Source organism: Crinia signifera, chromosome 8, assembly GCF_055691185.1.
Source record: "Crinia signifera chromosome 8, ASM5569118v1, whole genome shotgun sequence".
Lineage (NCBI taxonomy): Eukaryota > Metazoa > Chordata > Amphibia > Anura > Myobatrachidae > Crinia > Crinia signifera.
Window position 1 is genome coordinate 114,978,868 of NC_139224.1, and position 19,160 is coordinate 114,998,027.

The 19,160-nt window shown below is 42.1% G+C and overlaps 1 protein-coding gene across 1 annotated transcript in view; it reads left to right on the forward strand.

The window, feature by feature from the left end:
* The window catches only part of SLC44A3 (solute carrier family 44 member 3), a 114,246-nt gene that overhangs the window by 72,813 nt on the left and 22,273 nt on the right, over positions 1-19,160 (forward strand). Inside the window, exon 13 of the mRNA XM_083157051.1 lies at positions 4,111-4,194. Coding sequence (XP_083013177.1) covers positions 4,111-4,194 — 84 coding nt within the window. The remainder of the gene's footprint in view (positions 1-4,110; positions 4,195-19,160) is intronic.

Below are 19,160 nucleotides of genomic sequence, written 5' to 3' on the forward strand. Positions count from 1 at the left end.
ACAGTAACATCCCTCTCTACAGAGCTACACAATGTGATTTCTGCTGTAAGATGTATTCAGTTATGCAGCCAATAACATTCTCCATATAGTACATAGCGGCATATTGCCTCTCGGTGACCCTCCCTAGCAGTAATTCTGGCAGGTGATCAACCTAGAATTAGACTTTTTTGGGCAAGACCAGCAGATAGGTAGAAATATAAGCGCAAATAAACACAGCTTCTCCAGCATTGGTCCAAGCTAGAACCATTTATAGAACCTTCTATGCAATCTTGTAGGTACCAGACACTACCCTGAATATATATTATATAAATTTTTCTTCACCAAAGAGGAGATACAAGACTTTAAACCCCTCTTTCTCCCTATAGACCAAATGTCTTCGCCTATAGATGCTCTTTGTTCCTATAGACCAAATGTCTTCCCCTATAGATACTTTTCTCCCTATAGACCAAATGTCTTTCCCTTTAGACCCTCTTTCTCCCTACAGACCAAATGTCTTCCCCTATAGACCCTCTTTCTCTTTATAGATTATATGTCTTCCCTTATAGACCCTCTTTCTTTCTATAGACGATATGTCTTCCCCTATAGACCCTCTTTCTCCCTATAGACCAAATGTCTTCCCCTATAGACCCTCTTTCTCTCTATAGACCCACTTTCTTTCTAGAGACCAAATGTCTTCCCCTGTAGACCCTCTTTCTTTCTATAGGCCATATGTCTTCCCCTATAGACCCTCTTTCTTTCTATAGGCCATATGTCTTCCCCTATAGACCAAATGTCTTCCCCTATAGACCCTCTTTCTCCCTATAGACCAGGGCTGAGCAACACCGCCCTCCAGATGTTGATGAACTACACATCCCAGGATGCCTTGCATCAGTTTCAGCATGGCCACATAGCAAAACTAATGCAAAGCATCCTGGGATGTGTAGTTCATTAACATCTGGAGGGCCGGTGTTGCCCAGCCCTGCTATAGACCAAATGTCTTCCTCTATAGACCCTCTTTCTCTCTATAGACCCACTTTCTTTCTAGAGAACAAATTTCTTCCCCTATAGACCCTCTTTCTTTCTATAGACCACATTTCTTCTCCTATAGGCCCTCTTTCTCCCTATAGACCAAATGGCTTCTCAAATCCCCCTCCAACTGTAGCTTATGGTTTAGAGTAAATAGCTGTTTGTTTCTAAGCTCTCGCACAATACTCTTAAAAAAAGGTTATGGAGACACACATTTTCAACAAGGTCAAAGAACTAGTGATAAAGGGTCTGATTCAGACCTGTTCTCTAGGCTGCGTAGTAGTAGTTTGTTTATTTATAAGGTGCCACAAAGTGTCTGCGGCGCCGTACATAGACAAAAAATAAATTACAAGGTAACGTACAGGGTGTGTTGATAAAATAAAGCATAAATAGGGGTATAGCTGGTAGAACTAAAATCAGCATCAGTTCTGCTGTAGGTGTCGAAATTGTCGAGGAGCCTGAAGATTAAGTAGAGGAAGGGAAGAACAAGGCAGGAGCGCTGGTGAGGTAAAGAGGTAGGGTGAGTACGTGAGGAAGGAGGGCCCTCATAAGAGTTAACAGACTAGAAGGAGGTGGATGGACGAACGAAAAACAATAGGATAAGTGGGAATGGATGGGAACGGGTGGAAGGGTAGGGTAGGAAGGATAGGAGGAGCGAAAGAGGTTAGGAGGAGGGATAGGCTAGTCGAAAGAAGTGGGTTTTGTGGGAGCACTTGAAGGAGGTAAGGGAATCAGAAAGTCTGATGGGTGGTGGGAGGTTGTTCCAGTGCAGGGGGGCAGCGTGAGAGAAGTCTTGGACACGGGAGTGGGAGGAGGTGATAAGGAAGGTATTAGGGTGTTTCCTGATGGCCACCCAAGTCTAATCGTTGTTGCCCCCCCCCCCCCCCTCCCTGATTAGACATATATGGTAAGACAATTTAAAAAAATAAATTTAAATTTAAAGAATCTTATGTATACTTGCAGCCTAGAGAACAGGTCAGTGCTGCCCCACTGAACGCCCGCCCCCTGCCCACATACCCTCACATGCAGCCGAAGAGGTGAGAAATTATTCAACCACCATCGAGGCAGCATTTTTCAAGATGCCGGCCCCTGCCTGCCCCCTCCCTCCTCTGCCCATGCGAATTCTTCAGAAAGTGTGATAAATGCTGAAGGCATTCACACAGGGGGTCTGCACATTTGCATGATCGTGCATGCACAGACCACCCACCATCGAAAACAGTGCCAAAAATCAGACCTGTCTGAATCGGCCCCAAAGTGAGGGAAATTAGTCAGCCTTATGTTGTACTGGGAGATAAGAAAACAGATTAAAAGTTGTTATCATACTAGTTCTGTAAAGAGTACATTTACTAAAGCTTCTAAAAATTAAAAGAGGTGATGTTGCCTATAGCAACCAAACATATTCTGTCCATCTTGTTGTACGATGAAAAATGTTCTGATTGGTTGCTATGGGTAATATCACCTCTCTTCATTTTGAGAAGCTCTAGTAAATAATTTACCCCTAAGATTCTTTAAATTTAAAAAAATGGTTGGTTTAAATTGTTTTACCATATATGCCTAATCATGGAGGGGGGGGGGGGGGGTAGCAATGATTAGACTTGGGTGGACATCAGGAAACACCCTAATGCCTCCCTTATCCACAGATGAAAGAGTTTTTCAGTAACCCAAGCATAAAATTAGGAGGGGAATGAACTATTATGATTACGACTTTGTACGAGGGCAAAGACCGAAAGAGGGTTGGTCCCAAAATGAGTTTTACTCAATGAACAATAGAGTCCCCCAATACTCAGAGAAGCCTTGACGACGGCTTGTTGGCTTACCCATTTAATTTCAAATACATGTAACCCAAGATCTGATATCATTCAGTGTGCTGTGGGAAATAATGTCTTTTTTTCTTACCCCTCCCTTTAAAGCACTTGAGTGATTTCACTAAACTGATTGAGCGTCTGCCAGTATATATGAGGGTAGTATTATGTCATACTTTGTCATTTAGAAAAGAAAACATAATCTGAATTAATTACTATAAAGGTGTCAGGTGAATCCTCTTAATATTGGCTGTCAAGTTCAATAGTATAACCCAAATTTATTAATTGTCGAACGATTATTCAGTAGTGCAGTTGCTACTTGATGTTTAGACATGTAACGGGTGATAATCTTTGCTGTATTATTATTGGGTGTATTGAAATTAAAGCTTTGTAATGTAAGGAGGATCAAAATAACATAAATCTTTGAAGCAGGGAAGGAGCACTTTGTAGGTTATACACCACTAGATGGGAACTTTGTTTGTTATGTATCACTAGACGGAAGGCTAGTCACTTTCCTCAGTAGAAGAGGGGTTAAGGTAGTTTTCTTAGACAGGATGAGTCTTTGAACCCCTCTGCATTGATGATTGCATAGACTTACCCTGCAGACGATGATAAGGGAGATCAGTGGGTAAAGCATTTAAAAAAAAAAAAGTCAGTCTGAAGAAGGCGAGGGCTTTGGTTATGCTGACTACACACTTTGATGATGAATTTAAAAATCAAACAATTGACCCGTACCGCAGGTTGCGTCAAGCATATGCAAGTTCCAGTAATAATATTTGGGAAATTGGAATGTTTGTACAGTAAATGCTGTTGGAAGATGCCTACTGTGGGTCCGGCTGTCCATGATATGAGCAGAAGGGACACATTTTGGCAGCATTGTAAAAAATAAACAGCAGGTTTTCCTTTCAATGGAGGATATTATAATGTTGACATTTTGTCCAGAACCAGTTCCCCCGTATGATTACAATAGCACATCATTTGCGACTTGCTCTTGAATAAAGAGTCAGCACTATTATTGAATTTCTCATATCGTAAATGACAATGCTATTTCCTGTTTGGCGAGATCACAGAGGTTATTGCTCTGCAGATTCTTGCAGCTGTTGAACCAGTTGTTTTCCTTCCAGAGAAACATGTTCTGCTTGCTGGGAAAAGACATTCCGTTCATTAATCTTTGCTTTAAAAACAGTTCCACTATCACAGGAAAGGGTGTGATAAAATGCTCTGGTCAATGTGTCATGAAGACTTTTGTGTCTTGTCTTTTTGTATAATAGAGCAAATAAACACAATTTTTGTTTGTCTTTAGGACAATGTTTGCACCAGGTGTACGTCCCAGTGCTGTTTCTGCTGTTTCCGGGTCTATGAAAAGTGGCTGAGAAGCCTGAACCAGGTACAGTATATGTTTGGTTGCTGTGCATGTGCTGTGTTCTGCCGGACTATTATATCATTAAAAAAATACAAAAACTATTTTGTAAAAATGTTATTTCATGCGTACAGTACAATGTATGGATTTCAGCTTGTCCATTACAATTATTACCATAGGTTTTTACTCTCTATGGATTCTAAATGAATTACTTTATTGTTGAGACAATTTCACATTTCTGAATGCATTATAATCAAGTTGGTTAAATGTGGAACATCATTTTCCCAGGTCCTCCGAGACAGTATTAGATGCAGTTATCACGAGTACTAATGCATTAACCCAGTAGTAATGTCAGTGTTCTGATTTGCACTGAAGTGCAGAAATGAGATCTCTAATTACTGGCCTAGATTATTGTATATTAAGGGGTGACAAGGGCTCCTTTACAGGGGCGTTCCGTGCTTCGCAGGAGGCCTCAAGCCCTTTAGTTCATGCAAGAAGTCTTGCATTTCCGTCCCTTCTAAAATCCCTGAGGTTGGATCTCATCCCTGTATTTATTATAGGACAATCTTTGGAACTCCTTGTGGAAAGAGGATTTGTGGGAACATTTCAACCGGATCAGAAAAATATTCAAACAAACAAAAGTGATTTATGGTATAAAGACCATTTATGTCCCAAAACTCTCATGATGTAACGCATTAGCATGGCTAAGCAAGAACCCTGCATCAGTGAAGCCAAACCAGAAAAGTTAAAATGACGGGTTGATTCCGCACGTTTTCCATATCATATTGCCCACCTGCAGGCCTACCTGTATGACGAAATGCAAATTACTGTTACAAGGGATGTTTCCAAGGACCGTGAAGTGAGCACTTTGAATGTTGACCTAAATCTAGGCGCCCTCACACATAAACAGTCAATGTGTTTTTTTAGATTATTGCTATTGTATTCATGCTATGTGATATGCCAGGAGAAGGGTATCCTATATTAATTCATTAACATATTAATACAGCTGCTACACTTTTCCAGTCATGCATATAACTGGGAACACAGGGATCACCGTGGTTGCATCAGTAGCAAACCTTAAACCTTTGGGCAACCACCATTGTGCCTGCTCCTTACAATGATGCCTACTATTTGGTTTTACTGACTCTCTAAAGTCGAGGAAGGGAAAATTACTTTGTCATTGCGTATCACAAAGTCGTGATCTTGGTAAAAAAAAAAATTATATCCTGTTATTCCTTATGCTACAGTATACAGCAGACTGGAGTTTTCAGCTTTCACTAAGGAGGATAATGACCTCCAACAGTTGCAGACATGGGGCAAGCAGTATAACAGAAACATATATCAGTATAACATGATGTGTACAAGCAGTATAACAGAAACTGTGAATCTTAAATTTTTGGGTACTTATATGTTAGTTGGGCGCCCACTATATTTAGTACGCTCATACCCCCACTATCCATGTCGGCATGGAGTTGATTTTATATAGTGTGGCGAGCTACCGAGCCCGAAGCGTGGTGATCCCCGCGAGGGGACGTGTAAAACTAAGCAAATAGCTTAGTGGGCGCCCAACTAACATATAAGTACCCATTTTTGTTGTCTGCCATTTGTCTGTCCAGTATGCATCCGGACCGATTGTTGGACCGATTTGGATGAACCCAATGCGAGGTGGCTTGATTTGGTCCTGATTTAGGTTACGGACACTTTTACCCCCAATTCTGACCCCATGGAGGTCCTGGGGGCCCAAAAAGGGTTCCGGCCACTACACAAAGTGGGTAAAGAGGGTAGAGGACATGAGGTTTAAGGGAAAAAATGTGGTTTAGATCCAGAAGCTGACCACTGAGAGGTGTATGCCGGGCACACCATGGGCATGAGCGCATATTCAAGGCCTTCCGCTGGATGGATTTGTTTGAGCGCTTCAGATAACACAAGGCAGCCACTGTCTGGGTCTGTCGGAAGAGCTGTCAAGCTTAAAACAAAAGTTCAAGTAATGCTAATTGCCCAGCCAAACCCGAGAGAACTCCGGGTACCTCAGCCAGCGTTTCTAAAATTGTGTTGGCAATCCATATGTCACCATGTATTTATTGCTGGTGCTTCAGCCAGCAATACATTATGTATAGAGTAGTGAGATATTCATTTTTGGTTGCATTACTTTACCCAATTTTTAAAGTAGAAATTGTTTTGGCTCCTGTAAATTTGTACCATTTTATTAAATTAGCTCCTTTGTTTTGAGGGAGTACACTGCAGACTGTGGATTTCTATTGTAAAGCTATGACTAGAAAGATACCCAAGACTGAAAAAACAATCACTACAAATATTGATTGTATTAAAATATCAAGAAAAATTGTTTTTTTTTTTGTTTTGTTTTTATGACCCGCCTAGGCCAGTGTCAAAAAAATCCCAGATGACTGCTGGCTTTGAGGCTATTTGGATAGCCCCAAAGCCCCTGTAATCTACTGCGGCGAGCTGAATTCCCCCCTTAGTGCGCTAAACTTTCACATGTGCATTATTTGGCAGGTATTCAAATTTCTGTTTAAAGGAATAGCGTATCATTTCTGTCCCCCGTTCCTTACAAGCTGTATAAATAGATTAATTGCTGAGGGTTCTTTTATGTTTTTTTTATTTTATTTTTAATTAGCTGGTATCAATTAGAGAAGAATTTTAATGATTTCAGGTGTGTTTTGGACAGCCAATAAACACCCATTGTTCTCTCCTTAAAAACTGTCTGTTCTCACGAGCACACTTTTTGAAAATGTTCCAGGACAAAATTTGTAACACAGTAACTAAAAGCCAACATTAAGAAGCAGGTTCTTGTAACTATAAATATTATGTTAATGAGTCCACTTTAAATAGTGCCGTTAATTGCTGGAAAAACAAAAACAAAGAAAATACAATATTGAACGTTATCCTATTGAAAAGCACACTTCACTTTTACTGGTAAGTACCCAACACAGCCACACTCAGATGTGGGTGAGGTTTGAGGACTGTAGTTCCTGAGGAGAAAGCTACATATGAAAATTGACAAGTTTGATTATTATAAGGCTTTTTCATCCATTTATTACATTGGGGGAGATTCTCTAAGCTAAAAATGCGGTAAAAACCCCGTTATCTGGGTTTTTACCGCATTTTGGGATGCATCTCCAGAATTTTCTACCGCAACGTACCGCCGCGCATCCCCCCCTCTCACCTGTGCTGCCCGGACCTGTGACCCCATAGGACCTGCTGACTCTATCGCAAAGGACAGCTCTTAACGCAAGAGCTGTCCTTTGCCATAATTATCGCATATGTTACTGCATATGCGATAATTATGCAGGCGATGTGCGGCGGAGCTGGGGAGCGGATGTTAGAGCATCCCCCCCCCCCCCCCCCCCACAATGAGTAGCCAATTTGCCTTTTTTGGTGCATGGGTGTAATTTCAGGAGAAATAAGAGAGGGGAAATTTCAAAGAGGAGGCGCCAACATTTAAAGATTTATTATGTATGCAAAATATATATTTTATAATTATTCAAATTTTCTAAAAAAAAACACAACACTATTAATCAGAGGCAGTTTATGAGAGTAGCGGTTCTGTGCAGGGCCCCTCCTCTCTGGCAGCACAGTAGAGTCTGGCACATGTGCAGGTGTCCCTCCTCTTTGCAGGGCAGTAGGTCTCCAGGAACATGGTGCCCATGCTACAGTACTTTACATAGAGACATAGGGGGGAATTTATTAATATGGGAGTTCTATTTCACATGGGATGTTGCTATGGGCTACCAATCAGAACCGAGCCCCTTCTGGAAGATAATAGATAGTATCTGATTAGTTGCCCATAGCAACATTCTATGTGAAATAGAACTCCCATCTTAGTAAATAGCACCAGTCTGGTGTGTGTAAATGATATGTGTGATTTATATATATATCTTTTGGTATATGGGAAGCCAATGTTATTGATAACATTTCTCCACCTAAAAACAAAAAATGAACTTTGTACAGAACCTCCCAGCTCCTGTTAATCTATTGAAGTGCCAATAGTCATGGGATTGCTGAATGTGATTGTAATAATAGGTGACACCGCCACACTGTGACATCTTGGAAATGGCCAGACCTACATCAGTTGTAATGTGACATCTCGTGAGCCCATTAGAATTCCAGCTAGGCTGCACGTAGCAATGTGAAATATAAGTTCAAACAAGCACAATAGTTAGTGCCTGGCGGATGGGACATTCCACTTCTGAACATGTGCAGACATTCAACCATTCTCAATATGTGGTGTCACGTGTACTTCGCTATACCTCAAGGACAGCACAGTGGATGACCACAGATGCTTAAGGATCACGACCAGCGACGTCTATCCATAATTGTCCATGCTGACAGACAAAACTGTCTAAAATCACATCCATATTCCATGTAGGAGGTACAAGAAGCACTCCAGCATGTCCATGCACCTTCAATGGGATATGGGAGCTCCAGAGTGCACACGTTATCACTATGACATGGACACAGCTCTTCATCTGGACTTGTTACATCACTAATTAAACCATGGAGTACTCAGTGTGGTCCAGTGAGCCATGGTTTCAGTTGTTTTGGGCTGAATAGAGGGTGTGGGTGTGGTGGCCACACTAAGACCACAAACAGCCATTGTCAATTATGCACTGTGCAGGCAGGTGCTGGTTGCATAATGGTGTGGTGTGTGTTCATGTATCATGGTTTGGGTCTATTGGCCCACCTGAAAACATTATTGACCAGTAACTGAGAGACAGCTTATAGTTTGGGGTCTATCGCACAAGACCAAGAGACTCTTGGTGTTCATGTAGGGGGTGGCCCCTGCTAGATAAGTATACAGACATAATTACTATTTGCAGGGGTGTGCTACCATGGACAAAAATAATGTAATATTGAGAGTAGGAAAGAGAAAGGTTTGTTGACCAGGTGAACATTTGCAGCCTTCCATGGACTTCATGTAGATTCACAAGCATGGGATTTTCCAGCAGGATAATGCACAGTGTTGTCGGTCCCAAATTGTCAGGAAATTGGTTTATGGAGCATTCTAGAGAGTTCCAATGAATGCTGTGGCCACCATGTTCACCTGACATGAAATCAGTCAAGCATTTATGGGAGATTGTAGAGAGTTCCATTCACACCAAAGATCCTGAACCTTTAAGTATTAGGGAGCTGTTGGAAACTATCCAGGCAGAATACTGTAGGTCAGCATCTCTTTAGTGGTCTTGTGATATCAATGCCACGCCGAGTGGCACCATCGGGCTAGAGGGATCCTACACGATACTGGACACCTAACCCATGACTTTTGGCACCACCGTGTTTGAGCATTTCTCTAAACTACTAGTGACTTTCATCTCACTCTGGCCTACAGCGTGGAAACCTCTAGTTGGCGCTGTAGTTCTACATTCCAACTAAAAGCACCAGCTTGATGTACTTATATTCTGCAGCAAAATGACAGCCACCAGGTGTTCACTAGATGATGTTTCTATTGTATTTCTTTCTATTTTTCAGTATTCTGCCCAAATGCAAAACAACCCATTTTTAATATTTGTGCTTAAGAGGTGTTTTACGTTATCTGTTGGAGGTTTGTTTTCCCAGTTCAAGCTGCAAAGCTCTTTATTTGTAAACTACTGACTGAGATGCTATGTTGTGCTAACCGTGGTGCAATCATTTTGTCAGTAGGTTTTGTTAGAAATATTATGACAACTGTCATTAATGTGTTGACAGATGAATCACTGGAGCTAATAACCAAAGTACAGTAAATGTTTCATGCCACCAGCATGTATAAAGAGAGTGTTAATATGTCACTGATTTATCTGTAGTTGGCTGGGCACGTTCCATGAACCGCGTTCAGCCAGCTCAATTAGTTAAATGAGCCATAAGGTTCAGTTCAGTATTACTCCTTAAACTTGAACTGCGGATGCATTTATAATACTTAGCTACTTGACATTGAGAGCACTGTAGATTTATGTGATACACTATAAGTGTATAATAGTATAAATATTATTACCGGTGTTAAGTTCCTAAAGGGTTATGTTTTGTTTCCTGTGAACCTACCTCTGGCACTGTGGTAAAAGTGAATTATTTCTGTTCTACAGAATCTAAAAAACAAGAGTACAGGTTACAATGACCCATTTGTTTTTGTTTATGTTGTTGTTTACTTACATAATTATTATTAACCCCTTCCCGACATTTGACATACATTTACGTCATGGTCGGGATGTACTTCCCGACGCATGGCATAAATGTACGTCATGACTTTAAAGTGTCACCGCGTCTGTAGACGCGGTGACAGAGGGACAATGGCTGCTGTCCCTGACAGCAGACATCTTCCCTCGTGGCCCAGGGGGGGCAGCGATGCCCCCCCCCCCATCGGCGATCGCTGTGATTGGCTGTTCAAATGTGAACAGCCAATTGCAGCGCTTTCTGTGTACCGGCGAATAACGACGCTCGGTAACACAGGGATTGGTGGTGATTGGTGCTGTTAAGTACAGCACCAATCACCACCGGGTGTAAAGGGGTCACTGGTGGTCACCCCACCTGCCCCCAAGGCTGTGATTGGTCCGTCGGAGCGACGGACCAATCGCAGCCATTACACCTCAGAGGAAATAACGGAGACAGCCCTGCAGCCGCCATTCCGGTCAGGAACAGCGTGCAGAGCGGTCTCCGTGCCCATCTGTCCTCTTATACTGACCTGATCAGCGTTGTGGTGTGGTGGCATCCGTGCTGCCTGCTGCTGGTGCTTCCTGGTTGTTGGTGCTTCCTGCTTGTCGTGCTGCTGCTGCTGCGGCGTCATTGTGTCAGATAATATAATATTGTGTAATATAATTTTGTCTCTGCTGCCCCCCTTTTGTGCTGATCAGTATAAATTAACTGATCAGCAACTTTTTTGGGGTGCAGGTTTTTTTTTATATATATATATATACCCCGTCAGGTTGCACCAAAAGTTGTGTGCCTGCTGCCCCTCACTGCTAATCAGTGTTGCATCACTGATCAGCAGTTTTTTTTATAAAAAAATTTTTTTAGGGTGCTGTGGGGTCTTTTTTTTAATTTTTTTTTACACCCACAGTGATTTTGTGGGTGTCCTGTGGCCGCTGAGCGCTGATCAGTGACGTACATCACTGATCAGCATTTTTGGCACAGGGTTGATCTAATTTTTTTTTTTTGGATCAAATTCCTGTTGCCTTTGACTCATCAGCAGTTTTTAAAAAAAAATTTTTTTTGGAGGGTGCTGTGGGGTCTTTTTAAAAAAATTTTTTTACACCCACGGTGATTTTGTGGGTGTCCTGTGGCCGCTGAGCGCAGATCAGTGACGGACGTTACTGACCAACATCTGTGCTCAATTGTTGGCGCAGGAGCTTTTTTTTTTTTCTTTTAACCCCTTCAAGGTTGTACCAAAAGCTGCCTTGAAGCTGCTGCCCCTTAAGTGCACTTACACGTGTTAAAGCACTACATACACACTACATACCCCCCGTGTTGAAATAAAGTTTGTACCCCCCCTACACTATACACGTGTTGAAACACTACACTTACACAAACACAAAAATAATAAAAATGTCCCAATCATCCCAAAGACTGTTTTCAGCGGAGGAGGCATATGCCCTTATTGCCTCTGACACAGCCAGTGAAGTAAGCGATGAATTTGCATTCGTCTTAAGCTCCTCTTTCTCCTCTAGTGATGAGGGACCCCCTCAAAGACGCCCCCGTAGAGCAGCTGAGACCCCTCTCCCCAATGATTGATCTCGTATGGACCCCACCACCAGACAATTTTGAGCCCCAGGTTCCTGAGTTTTTGGCCAACCCAGGAATCCAATTTGATACTACGGGCCTCAAAGAAATTGACTTTTTCAAAGTCTTTTTCTCTGATGATTTTATAAATTTAATGGTGGACCAAAGTAATTTATATGCCCAGCAGTTTATTGCCCAAAACCCCACGTCATCATTTGCTAGGTGGACCCCTGTAGATGCAGTAGAGATGATGACGTTTTGGGGTCTGGTGTTACATATGGGCATAGTTAAAAAGCCAGAAATTAGGCAATATTGGGGTACAGATGTTCTGTACAGCACCCCACTTCATCGTATGGCCATGACCCGGACTCGTTTTGAGACGATCCTTAAATTTTTGCATTACAACGATAATGCACAGTGCCCACCCAGAGATGATCCCACCTTTGACCGGCTATTCAAAGTCAGGCCGGTCATTGATCATTTCAGCGCCAAATTTGCTGAGATGTACATCCCCGAAAAATTCATTTGTGTAGACGAGTCACTTATACATTTTAAAGGAAGGGTTAAATTCCGCCAGTACCTTCCCAATAAGAGGGCAAGGTATGGCATACAAATGTATAAGCTGTGCGAAAGTACCTCAGGGTACACCCACAGGTTTAGGGTATATGAAGGGAAGGACACAAGAATTGAACCGCCAGAATGCCCCCCCTCCCTCGTAGGTGTTAGTGGAAAGATTGTCTGGGATTTAGTGCACCCCTTCCTGGATAAGGGTTATCACCTCTATGTGGATAACTTTTACACCAGCATCCCCCTGTTTAAGGCCCTTGGTTCAAGAGGTACTTGCGGTACTGTGTGCAAGAACCAAAGAGGCCTCCCAAAAATGCACGTTGCCCAATTACTGAGAAAGGGTGAAAGCAGGGCACAATCCACCGAAAATATGTTGTTGGTCAAATAAAAGGACAAGAGGGATGTCCTTATACTGACAACAATTCACGGAGACAGTACCACCTCCGTCCCTGTACAAGGTACCAGTACCCACACCTCAAAACCTATTTGTATCCTAGATTACAATAAGTACATGGGCGGAGTGGATCTTTCAGATCAGGTACTGAAGCCGTACAGTGCCCTGCGGAAAACAAAAATATGGTATAAGAAGCTGGCCGTGTATATCATCCAGATGGCACTGTATAACGCTTACGTACTATTCCGTTCTACCAGCCAGACGGGGACATTTATGCACTTTCAAGAGGAAGTCATAAAGGGCCTAATATTTGGGAACCAGCAGGCAGAGGGCCCCAGTACTTCTAGTACTGGCCCCAGTACTTCTAGTACTGGCCCCCGTATTGTATCAGGGCAGCATTTTCCTAACGAAATCCCCTCCACTGGAAAAAAGGGCAGGACACAAAAAAGGTGCAAAGTTTGCTATAAAAAGGGAATAAGAAAGCAAACTATTTTCCACTGTGAAACTTGCCCCGACAAACCCGGCCTATGTATGAAGGAGTGTTTTAAAATATGCCACACATCTATGCATTATTAGGTTCATCATTTCACCGTGCTTCGGGGGTCTTGCTAATGCGACATAGCACCCACCATTCATTCCACCAGAATCTGTGCTGCAAAATCCAAATATCACTCCTTCCCTTCGGAGTCCTGCCATGCACCCAAATGTTATTTTTTGGTCACATATGAGGCATTGCCGTACTCGGGAGAAATTGCGGCACAGATTTTGGGGTGCTTTGTCTCCTTCATTCCTTGTGAAAATGAAAAATTTTGAGCCAGAACTGCATTTTTGTGTAAAAAAATGTAATTTTTCCTTTTCACAGCCCAGTTGTACCAAAATTGGTGAAACCCCTGGGGGTTTGAAATGTACACTATACCCCTAGATGAATTCCCTGAGGGGTGTAGTTTGCAAAATGGGGTCACTTGTGGGGGGGGTTCCACTGTATTGGTGCTTCGGGGGTCTTGCTAATGCGACATAGCACCCACCATTCATTCCACCAGAATCTGTGCTGCAAAATCCAAATATCACTCCTTCCCTTCGGAGTCCTGCCATTTTTTGGTCACATATGAGGCATTGCCGTACTCTGGAGAAATTGCGGCACAGATTTTGGGATGCTTTGTCTCCTTCATTCCTTGTGAAAATGAAAAATTTTGAGCCAGAACTGCATTTTTGTGTAAAAAAAATGTAATTTTTCATTTTCACAGCCCAGTTGTACCAAAATTGGTGAAACCCCTGGGGGTTTGAAATGTACACTATACCCCTAGATGAATTCCCTGAGGGGTGTAGTTTGCAAAATGGGGTCACTTGTGGGGGGGTTCCACTGTATTGGTGCTTCGGGGGTCTTGCTAATGCGACATAGCACCCACCATTCATTCCACCAGAATCTGTGCTGCAAAATCCAAATATCACTCCTTCCCTTCGGAGTCCTGCCATGCACCCAAATGGTATTTTTTGGTCACATATGAGGCATTGCCGTACTCGGGAGAAATTGCGGCACAGATTTTGGGGTGCTTTGTCTCCTTCATTCCTTGTGAAAATGAAAAATTTTGAGCCAGAACTGCATTTTTGTGTAAAAAAATGTAATTTTTCATTTTCACAGCCCAGTTGTACCAAAATTGGTGAAACCCCTGGGGGTTTGAAATGTACACTATACCCCTAGATGAATTCCCTGAGGGGTGTAGTTTGCAAAATGGGGTCACTTGTGGGGGGGGTTCCACTGTATTGGTGCTTCGGGGGTCTTGCTAATGCGACATAGCACCCACCATTCATTCCACCAGAATCTGTGCTGCAAAATCCAAATATCACTCCTTCCCTTCGGAGTCCTGCCATTTTTTGGTCACATATGAGGCATTGCCGTACTCTGGAGAAATTGCGGCACAGATTTTGGGGTGCTTTGTCTCCTTCATTCCTTGTGAAAATGAAAAATTTTGAGCCAGAACTGCATTTTTGTGTAAAAAAATGTAATTTTTCATTTTCACAGCCCAGTTGTACCAAAATTGGTGAAACCCCTGGGGGTTTGAAATGTACACTATACCCCTAGATGAATTCCCTGAGGGGTGTAGTTTGCAAAATGGGGTCACTTGTGGGGGGGTTCCACTGTATTGGTGCTTCGGGGGTCTTGCTAATGCGACATAGCACCCACCATTCATTCCACCAGAATCTGTGCTGCAAAATCCAAATATCACTCCTTCCCTTCGGAGTCCTGCCATGCACCCAAATGGTATTTTTTGGTCACATATGAGGCATTGCCGTACTCGGGAGAAATTGCGGCACAGATTTTGGGGTGCTTTGTCTCCTTCATTCCTTGTGAAAATGAAAAATTTTGAGCCAGAACTGCATTTTTGTGTAAAAAAATGTAATTTTTCATTTTCACAGCCCAGTTGTACCAAAATTGGTGAAACCCCTGGGGGTTTGAAATGTACACTATACCCCTAGATGAATTCCCTGAGGGGTGTAGTTTGCAAAATGGGGTCACTTGTGGGGGGGTTCCACTGTATTGGTGCTTCGGGGGTCTTGCTAATGCGACATAGCACCCACCATTCATTCCACCAGAATCTGTGCTGCAAAATCCAAATATCACTCCTTCCCTTCGGAGTCCTGCCATTTTTTGGTCACATATGAGGCATTGCCGTACTCGGGAGAAATTGCGGCACAGATTTTGGGGTGCTTTGTCTCCTTCATTCCTTGTGAAAATGAAAAATTTTGAGCCAGAACTGCATTTTTGTGTAAAAAAATGTAATTTTTCATTTTCACAGCCCAGTTGTACCAAAATTGGTGAAACCCCTGGGGGTTTGAAATGTACACTATACCCCTAGATGAATTCCCTGAGGGGTGTAGTTTGCAAAATGGGGTCACTTGTGGGGGGGTTCCACTGTATTGGTGCTTCGGGGGTCTTGCTAATGCGACATAGCACCCACCATTCATTCCACCAGAATCTGTGCTGCAAAATCCAAATATCACTCCTTCCCTTCGGAGTCCTGCCATGCACCCAAATGGTATTTTTTGGTCACATATGAGGCATTGCCGTACTCGGGAGAAATTGCGGCACAAATTTTGGGGTGCTTTGTCTCCTTCATTCCTTGTGAAAATGAAAAATTTTGAGCCAGAACTGCATTTTTGTGTAAAAAAATGTAATTTTTCATTTTCACAGCCCAGTTGTACCAAAATTGGTGAAACCCCTGGGGGTTTGAAATGTACACTATACCCCTAGATGAATTCCCTGAGGGGTGTAGTTTGCAAAATGGGGTCACTTGTGGGGGGGTTCCACTGTATTGGTGCTACGGGGGTCTTGCTAATGCGACATAGCACCCACCATTCATTCCACCAGAATCTGTGCTGCAAAATCCAAATATCACTCCTTCCCTTCGGAGTCCTGCCATGCACCCAAATGGTATTTTTTGGTCACATATGAGGCATTGCCGTACTCGGGAGAAATTGCGGCACAGATTTTGGGGTGCTTTGTCTCCTTCATTCCTTGTGAAAATGAAAAATTTTGAGCCAGAACTGCATTTTTGTGTAAAAAAATGTAATTTTTCATTTTCACAGCCCAGTTGTACCAAAATTGGTGAAACCCCTGGGGGTTTGAAATGTACACTATACCCCTAGATGAATTCCCTGAGGGGTGTAGTTTGCCAAATGGGGTCACTTGTGGGGGGGTTCCACTGTATTGGTGCTTCGGGGGTCTTGCTAATGCGACATAGCACCCACCATTCATTCCACCAGAATCTGTGCTGCAAAATCCAAATATCACTCCTTCCCTTCGGAGTCCTGCCATTTTTTGGTCACATATGAGGCATTGCCGTACTCGGGAGAAATTGCGGCACAGATTTTGGGGTGCTTTGTCTCCTTCATTCCTTGTGAAAATGAAAAATTTTGAGCCAGAACTGCATTTTTGTGTAAAAAAATGTAATTTTTCATTTTCACAGCCCAGTTGTACCAAAATTGGTGAAACCCCTGGGGGTTTGAAATGTACACTATACCCCTAGATGAATTCCCTGAGGGGTGTAGTTTGCAAAATGGGGTCACTTGTGGGGGGGTTCCTAACTTTTAGTATCTTATGGTGCCTAGAAACCTACATGGTGCCTAAAAAATAATCTCATAAAAAGGAGGCTCCAAAATCAAGTAGGTGCTCCTTCTATTATGAAGCCTGTGGTTTGGTCAACGTGCACACTAGGGCCACATATAGGATATTTATGAAAACAAAAGAATTGGGGGAATCAATTTTTAGTCACATTTCTCTAGTAAAATCTACTGTGTTCCTTAGAAAAATGTATTAAAATTGAAAATCTGCAAAAAAAATGAAATTTTGAAATTTCACCTACACTTTGTTTTAATTCCTGTGAAACACCTAAAGGGTTAACAAACTTCCAAAATGCTGTTTTGAATACTGTGAGGGGTGCAGTTTTTGAAATGGCATCATTTATGGGGGTGTCTCACATACAAGCCCCTCAAAGTCACATCAGAACTGAACTGGTCCCTAAAAAAATCAGTGTTTGAAATTTTCTTGAAAATTTGAGAATTTGCTATTCATATTTTAAGCCTCCTAGTGTCCAAAAAAATTAAAAGGAGGTTGAAATAATGATGGCAACATAAAGTAGACATATGGTCTTTGTTAGTTATTAACTATTTTGAGTGGTATGATTATTTGTCTCACAAGCAGAAAATTTAACATTTTGCAAATTGCTAAATTTTCTATTTTTTTACGACATTTTGGTATTTTTCACAAAAAAACACAGACTGTATCGACCAAAATTTACCACTAACTTAAAATACAATGTGTCACGAGAAAACGATCTCAAAATCACTGGGATAAGTAAAAGCAATAAAAAGTTATCCCCACATAAAGTGATACATGTCAGATTTGAAAAAAAGGGCTCTGTCAGGAAGGCAAAAACAGGCTGCGGAGGTAAGGGGTTAATATTATATTCCCTTGTGTATCTGTCAGTGTACTAATCCTTTCACATCTCAAATGCTGGGTCGTACCATGAATTTGGACACAGGTCTGTCTTAGGAGTGACCCGGCATTTGCAATGTTTAGCGACCCAGCAATAAGCCGGGTTGCTGATGTCAGATTGGCCAGGGAGGAGGCAGCAGTTGGAATCCGGGTTACCCGTTCACATTGCACAGCAACCTGGGTGCGACGCGGGATTAACCTTTCTGTTAAACCGGGCCAGAATGCAGGTTTGCTGGACCTGGGAAATTTAAAACTGCCCTTTCAGATCGCACAGAGACCTGGGTCGACTCGACAACAGCCCCGGATCAACCCTGGTTGTTTTTGCGATGTGAAAGGGGTATTATGCTTCCCATAGTCCAGGAAATTATGAATTTAAATTTTTTTTGCCGATCAACACGGTGCTATTCCTTTTCTATTACATTCTGATTCATTGAATTGCATGGCGCTGCATACTCATTCAATTTAGACTATATAGTACAGATCTGTATTGTATAGTCTTGCCTGCACAGTCTATTTTTCTTTTTGATTTCAATGTCGAAGAGCCGCGCATCGTTAATAAATCAAAATCGTTTGCATTTGATTTTACTTATGTAAGTGAAATCAAATAGAAAAATAGATGAAATCTAACCGTGTGTGTGTACGCTCTATTAATGGGAGATTTTTCAGAGTTTGGAGAGCCATAAAGTAGGAAGAGAGAGATAAATAGAATCCACTCCTAACTGACATATTACAGGTAGTGTTACCAAGGCATACCCCATTGTTTGCAACAATGACAGCTGATTGGTTGGTTATTTACTTCTCTCTTCTTTCTCTCTCTCTCTCTTTCTCTCTCTCTCTCTCTCTCTCTCTCTCTCTCTCTCTCTCTCTCTCTTTCTTTCTCTCTCTCTCATAGTTTTGATAAATCCCCTCATTATTGCCTGAGAGCATTTTAGCAGTTGATGAGAAAATAAATGATTTCACATTGGATCTAATCGTACAACTTCAGCCAGCAATAACATTTAGTACCACAATTCATATTTATGTGGATTTACATTTTCATAATGTTTTTTTTTTTCTTTTCATTTCTTTGTTTCAGAATGGCAATTAGTATAAAACTGTTAATTATGGTGTGCCGATGGCAAGCTTCTCTAACATACAGTAGGTAGCAATTAGATATAAACTATTTGAGTTCTTTATAAAATACAATATCAGCCGCTGCTCATTTAGAGGATGCTTCCATTTTGCTCAATAGCCACAGAGTGACTTCCGGAACTGTCAGGGGGAAGTACTTCACATCCGGAAAATGATTGGCTTTCATAATATAGGGTGATGTGTACAGGCCAACATTGCAGCAGC